The 6965-nt window shown below is 31.4% G+C and overlaps 1 protein-coding gene across 1 annotated transcript; it reads right to left on the reverse strand.

Annotated features, from left to right (window-relative positions):
- Positions 1-1302: 1302 nt before the first annotated feature.
- LOC132048244 (alpha-farnesene synthase-like) lies at positions 1303-6555 on the reverse strand. Its single transcript, XM_059439148.1, has 7 exons — positions 6347-6555; positions 5450-5723; positions 4896-5241; positions 4247-4465; positions 3571-3715; positions 3212-3457; positions 1303-2210 (listed from the first exon to the last, which is right to left on the reverse strand). Exons 1-7 carry the CDS (start codon positions 6503-6505, stop codon positions 1854-1856), a joined length of 1746 nt encoding a protein of 581 aa, XP_059295131.1. The 5' UTR covers positions 6506-6555; the 3' UTR covers positions 1303-1853.
- Between the last annotated feature and the right edge of the window lie 410 nt (positions 6556-6965).

Raw genomic sequence — 6965 nt, forward strand, 5'->3', positions numbered from 1 at the left:
GTTGTTTTGTACTTTTTTTCAAAAAAAAAATTCTTTGTATTACATCCGGAGAGAGAGCAATTAGGAAAAAGGAATTATACGCGATTAATGAGATTTGAACACTTCATTTCAATCGTGGAAGGCAAGGAGCTCGCTAAAGCTAGCGCTCAACCCGTTAGTCTGTACGTGAAAATATAGGATTATAACAAATGCTATTTGAATTGTAATTGTGTTTATGTTATAAACTTTCATAATTTTATTATCAGGCCATTCATTTTTCGTGTTGGGTAAAATGCTTGTGACTTCCATTATCTAGTGTAATATATAAATGACACACATTTTCAACCCATTAATTACTTAATTTTTATTCTCCACGATAAGTTACATGGTGAAAGAAGATGCTAGGATGGGTCGAAGAATATTTTTTAAAATTCTTTCAAATAATGCCCTTTTAATATCTGTAAGGTGATTACCTACTGACATGACTAAATTTATATGGCAAGTTAACACATGCGGGTAGCCCCATGATATGATGACTCGGACAGTCCAGTTAAAATTTTTAGGAATTATCTACACCTAGTTGTGAGTTGGTAATGGAGTCAGAGGCAGATATAAAATTTTAAGTGCGAGCTAGTTAATCCAATAGTTGCTTTTCATATTCTATATGTGTGTTAAATTTATATGAAGATAAATATTTGATTGTGAAATCATAATTATCATTGTAAATTAATTTGAAATTACTATTAGAATTCATAAACTTCAACTCGTATATAAAATACAAAACAAAAGCCTAAATTCTTCCAACTCTTCTTGAAGCAACTCCAAACACCAAAAATTTAAAAAAATAAAAAATTAAAAAAATTAAAAAAAAAAAAGGAAAAATTTAAGAGAACTATTTTCTTCAGCTTTTCCATATTTTATTCTTTATGGTCGATTCTGGAAGTAAGTTGGTAAAACATCGTTGTAGAGTATTAGTGTCGATCATAAGGTTTGTGCAAAAAACTTTATTCTTGCCTTCGTGTAGGATTAAAATTTGTACAATTATTTCGAAAATCATTTTAACTTGAAGGAAATATAGAGAATTAGATTTTAATTTGTCCTGTTGTTATTCATAGGTGCAAAACTAGAAAGGTGTGTGAAATGAATAGTTAATGTGGTCCACGTTCTGAAAAGATAACCTGCATCCTTTAAGGGATGCCATAAGAAATAAATGAAGATATTTTGGTTTTTAGCTTAACCCAATTACAAAGTCCAACTTTCATCCAGCTATATGCAACATACTTTAGCACAGTAAAAGGCATGTTAATTGGAAGCTCCTCACTTTGTCGCTGTTTAAAGGGATGATATACAATACATAATTGCCGAATTTTGTTAAATCTTATGTCAATACTTATATAGCCCCTTAAACTTGTCAAGTTTTTTCATTTAGACACTTAAACTTAGTCTTGTTCCTATTGAACACCTGAAATCAAGTTAAGCTGTGTCTATTAGACACGACACGCTGATCTGGTAGGGTGCGTACATCCAACCATTTCTCAGCGCGTTAAAGCCTTGAAAATGGCTATTTCATTTTTAATGTTGCTTTATTTTTTTAATTACTTTCCTCGTTTCTCCTTCTTCATCACTCTCTCCTATCACCACCTCCGCACTTTCCACCACCATCCACCTCCTCCTCCCGCCACCCTTCCCTCTTCCTTGTCCATTAGTCACCATCTCTGGCTGAAAAAGCTTACTTCCTTGACAAACCCGCTCTTTCATGACATTTAGAGCCTTTTATGGAATGTTGATTGCAGTTGTGGCATATGGCATATTTGAGGAGAAGTGTCTTTTTAATTCATGTCTTGAAACAATAAAAGCAATTTAGTACATATTCACTATTTCTTTTTTTTCTTAGCAATGTAAATATGCGTATTGCATAGTACTGTTTTCTCTGACTCAAGAGGTAGAGATTCAATCAAAGAAGATAAGATTTGTTGTCGAGTTTCTCTATCTTGAACACCAAATCCATCTCCATTTTGATAAATGAAGTGTGTGACTCGCGCTATATTCATTATGTACTTTATTAATGGTCCTAATGATAATGCTGAATTGTCAAAGCAATGTTTGTTCATTTTCTTCCAAGTCTCCATTACCATGTCTTTGATATCCTCCCTTGCCACATCCTCATCAACATTTGCTTCCTTCATGTGACACAAGACAGACGATGACAAATCACCTCTTTCCAGTTCAGCCTGTTAATTAAGTACTTGAAAATGTGAGATAATCGTAACTTCAAAGTTTTTTTTTTTAAGAATTCAATTTTTATACTTGTAATTTTATTTTTTTATAGTATTAGATCACCTAATAAAATGAAATAACTACAAGTAACTGTTCATAATAAGAGGAATTTGTAACTTGGGAAATAAGGAAGGTAGTTAACCAACTACAACAAGTAAAAAATATACAATGATAGCGTAAATGTTTTAGTAATTACTAATTTATAATTATTTTGTAAAATACTTACTATTTTTTTAGTACTTTGTGAGAGTAGCAATTTGTGTTTGGCTAAATCATTTGAGAAGTATTTTTCTCAATATATAGCTTGAGTTTAGCCGATATTTTAAGTGTTTTTAAGTGTGAAATTGCCAAAAAAAAAAAAAGAGAAGAAAAGAAAGTTACTTAGTACTAGTTTTAATTTGGTAAAATTAATTTTTTGATATAGGTATTATTGTCTTAAAAAAATTAAAAACACTTACTTCTTGGAGAAGTTTTTTTGTCCGCGGTTGAAAAGCTGAAAATAACTTCATCCACTACTCAAAAACGTTTATTTGTTTAGCAAAACTTGGCCAAATATTTCATTCCCTAAAATAAGTAATAAAGGAAATCGAAAAATAAAAACTTTTCGCTTTTAAAAATTTGACCAAACATGTCATAGTCCATAATATATAATAGCAAGAACAGAAACTGAAAATATTACTCCTACTAAATAATTATGTGCTCCCTCCATTTCAAAATGTTTGTTTTACTTTCCTTTTTACTCCGTTAAAAAAGAATGACTCTTTACATTTTTTGGGCAACTCTTTAGTTTTATTTTACGCATACGTGTTTAAAGCAAGATTAAAAGCGATTTTTGGTACATTCTAGCTACATATCTTTAGTTAATACACAAAATTCAAAAGTTTTCTTTACTTTCTTTTACTTCGTATCAAGTCAAAACCAGACAAACATTTTGAAACGGACAGGTATTACTTACGGCTGAAGTCCCAAGGTCGTTGCAAAGTCGGATTATAAGGGAGGAATAGTGTATAAGGTCGTGTTCATTCTCCAGAAAATCCATAACTTGTGTGAAATCTTGAGCTAAACCAAGAAGAACATGAAGAGAGAGCACAGGGCCACCTGATGATTTCCACCCATTATCTAAATAATCAGAAAATGATGGTGTATAACCCTTTGCATCCCATTTAGCTTCCACAAGAAGTGCTTTGCAAAATTCAGCCCACTGAAAACGTTTAATTTTATTTTCTTGTTAACTTTGTGTCATGTAGTGATTAAATTAAATCCTAGACAATAATTGAATTAAGATAATTAGAGAAAAAGTAATTGTATATATACCGCTTTTTGTAGATATGTGGACACTGGTAATTTCCAACCTTTTTGTTGCTGAATTGCAAGTGCTACATCATTTGTAGTATCATATAGTTTCCAAAAACAGGTTTTCATACATACCGGAAGTTGCTCAACCTCCTTAGGGTCCCATCTGAAAAGAGGAAAAGGAAAAAAAGAATGAAAATAGACAGAGTTGAAATGTTTCATGTTAAAGTTTTAGGCTTGAAATTAATACTCTTCTTGAATTGATATTTGTCACATGAATAATGAAGAATCCGTACTTCAGTGGAAGATAATATTTTCAAGTCATTTAGGCCATAGTTGGCACGATATAAAATCTTTTCATGGAAAATGATACTTTTTGTGGTGTTGGTTATCTTTAGTTGTTTACATGCGTTTCTCTGAAGAAAAAAATTGATAAATAGGAAAAACAACTTGTTCCTCAGTAATAAATTATTCTTCACTCTGTTCTTATATAATTTAAACTCTAGTAGTATTACATAGTCTAACACTATTATGGCAGATCAAAGAGGAATGAATGATTTGGAAAAAAATCATTTTTTTGTAAGATGTATTTTTCAAGAAATTACAAGTACTTTCCGCCAATTTACATCATAGGAAAAGGCAAGAATAATTAAGGTTTTAATGGTGAAATACTTTTAATTTAATGTAATAAGAATACCTGACAACAGCATTGGTGAAGAGTTGTAGGTGTTGTAAAGAGCCATAAATGTCATAAACATCGTCAATTAGTATAATGAAAGTGATGGCTTTGGTGAGCCAATTTCTGAAATTAGAATGCTGAGGCTCGAAAGCAACGCCAACTGACCACAAAAAGCTTTCGACAATTCTATTTCTGCTGAAGCTTAGATGTTCTATCAGTCCAAGTTTTCTCCACCACCTATTACGAATTAACAACGGGACAAGATGTTAATTTTGTTGTGCACAATTATTTCCTGTTTTTACACTATCAATACATAGACTTAAACTCTTATTTTGTAGGTGACCTGCCAGCGTAAAGCAGAATTAACAATATTTTACATGATAGTTATATCGTTGTCGAAAATTAAATAACATTATCGTATGAAAGCTCTATAACAATATTAAACTCTACATGATAGTTATATACATCTTTCTGATGCGGACCATATTGTTCAAGAAAATTAAATAACATTATCTGGTGTGAATTGTTACCTTTGATAGTAGGTTAACTATTTACCAAATTACCCATTAATTCTTATCAAGAGATTGACATGTAATTATCTTATAAATCAATACCCCAATAGTGTAAAATACATTTGCACTAACAATGCATAGAACTTTAACTGTACCTCAGAATATCTACCAGATCTTTCTGATGCTCAGCTTGGACCATATTAAAGTTGAGTTTAGCTAGTTGAAGAAGTTTAAAGTTTGGCCCCCTTTGTTCATTTTCCTGTTTGGATATTTTCCCTCTGGTGTTGTACCATTCCACCTGCCAATGCAGTGGCATTTCCATTGGAATAATATTTGAACTTTTTAGATTCTTAGTGCAAAATATTCTAGCCTCATTCAACATATTTTCATCCTTTAAGGCCAACTGAGAGGCTTCAAATAGTTGCACCATTGTTTTTGGATCCATGTTTGCGTCTACCTCGAATTGATCACCCAATTTATCCATATAGCTAAGGAATACATCTGTTTCAAAAAAATGTAAATGTGTTAAAAACTAAAGCTAATGCTATTTAATTTTTCAATACTTGGCCCTCCCTGTTTCAATTTATGTGTCTTGCTTACTATTAATTGGAGAGTCAAAAGGATTTTTTTTTTTTTTACCAAGAATTTTTCAAATACTTTCTTATTTTTTTAAACCATTTTTCACTTACTTTCTAAGATATTTGAGTACCTTGTGTCACTTTATAGCCATGCTGCCGAAAAATTCTAAAATATAAGGCAGTAGAATAGAGATCCATTTCACCGCCAGAATCCTTCTTCTTTGCATATTCCATGTCTTGTAGACACAACATGATCTCCTTCTCAAAGAGATGGGAGAGAGCCATTTTATTTATGCTGTCTATAAGCTCTAATTTGGCCAATGGATTCACTATTTCTGCCAGATGGCATAAAACTTCCTCTTTCAACTTTTGAGCTTCTATTAATTGGGTTATGTATTTCCCATCCTACATATAAAAATAAACTCTAGTTATTCAGCAATCATCATGTAGCATAAGAAATAAGAATTTAAACAGAGCCACTTATCAAAGAAAGTCTTAAGACTATTATACTTTTGAGTTGATATTATTAACTAACTTTTGTACTATCAGGTCTTGATCTGAAAAATAACTAGAGATAATTATATAGTACTCATGAAAAAGTGAGATCAGTCACCATCAATAAAACAAGTTACCTGTTATCAAAAGTTAAAATATAGTAATACAATTTCTTTACATTATTAGTATATATAAAGTTAAATGTCTTCATCCGAAATATAAGACAAATACTGTCTTTTCCTGAACTTCATTTACAGTCGCGCATTGCCCACGTCTTACAAGGAAAACCACTTGTGACTGTTGCATTTTCCCACTAAGAACAAACAGAAAAACTTTATCCAATTTTGCAAAGTTGATACTTTAATTTAATATTGTGTATATATTATTGTAGAAGTCAGTCAAAGTCTTAATTAATTTGTAATTAAACTTTCGTCGATTTGCTACTCCTCGTACATGACGTGGTTAAAAACTAAGTTAATAATAATAAAAAATCAAAAGGGGAGTCCACATGGCTAAAAAACGATTACACTTACTGAATATTCGCTTTTAAGAGACTGCAAGATGTCGTAATTCCAAATGTTTGGCTTGTAATTAGCATTTCGCCGTTGAATAAGGCTTTGATCTATCTTAATCTCACCAAATGCTTCACTCTGCATTTGGTTACAAAAGACAGATTGCTGCTCACTTGTCATTCTTTTAGAAAAGATATTGTGCAACAGTCTAGAATATATGATACAAGAGAAGAACAGAAATGTGATAGACCATATTGATTAATGTAACGATTTATATAGACGATGAACTCTATGCAAGTCAAACATCAAATGATATTTGAGCCACACATACACTGATATTAAATTTTAACAACCCTAGAGCCACAAATCGTATATTTTCTGATAAAGGCATGGTCCTCAATCCTTATTAATTGTTGAGTATAGATGGTGTTCACAGAGACTGAAGAAAAACCCTACAGAAGTTCTATGTAATAATAGACATACGTTGAGATACACGTTTATTTGCTTGTTGAGACATGCTAGATTTTAAGAGTGTGCATAACTTTGAGACGTTTTATTTAGAATAATTATGGTTTGACAAGCAAATAAACATTTATCTCAAAGTTTACATATTTATCAGATAGAGTTTCTATAGGGGTTT

Source organism: Lycium ferocissimum, chromosome 2 (genome assembly GCF_029784015.1).
Source record: "Lycium ferocissimum isolate CSIRO_LF1 chromosome 2, AGI_CSIRO_Lferr_CH_V1, whole genome shotgun sequence".
In the NCBI taxonomy this organism is placed as follows: Eukaryota; Viridiplantae; Streptophyta; class Magnoliopsida; order Solanales; family Solanaceae; genus Lycium; species Lycium ferocissimum.

Bases quoted from the DNA above. Each gene is read 5' to 3' on its own strand.
- LOC132048244 (XM_059439148.1), bottom strand. From the start codon at position 6,505: ATGACAAGTGAGCAGCAATCTGTCTTTTGTAACCAAATGCAGAGTGAA. The intron at 5,724-6,346 runs GTAAGTGTAATC...TTTTATATGTAG, and splicing joins CTCTTAAAAGCGAATATTCA to GATGGGAAATACATAACCCA. The intron at 3,458-3,570 runs GTATATATACAA...AAACGTTTTCAG, and splicing joins CCACATATCTACAAAAAGCG to TGGGCTGAATTTTGCAAAGC.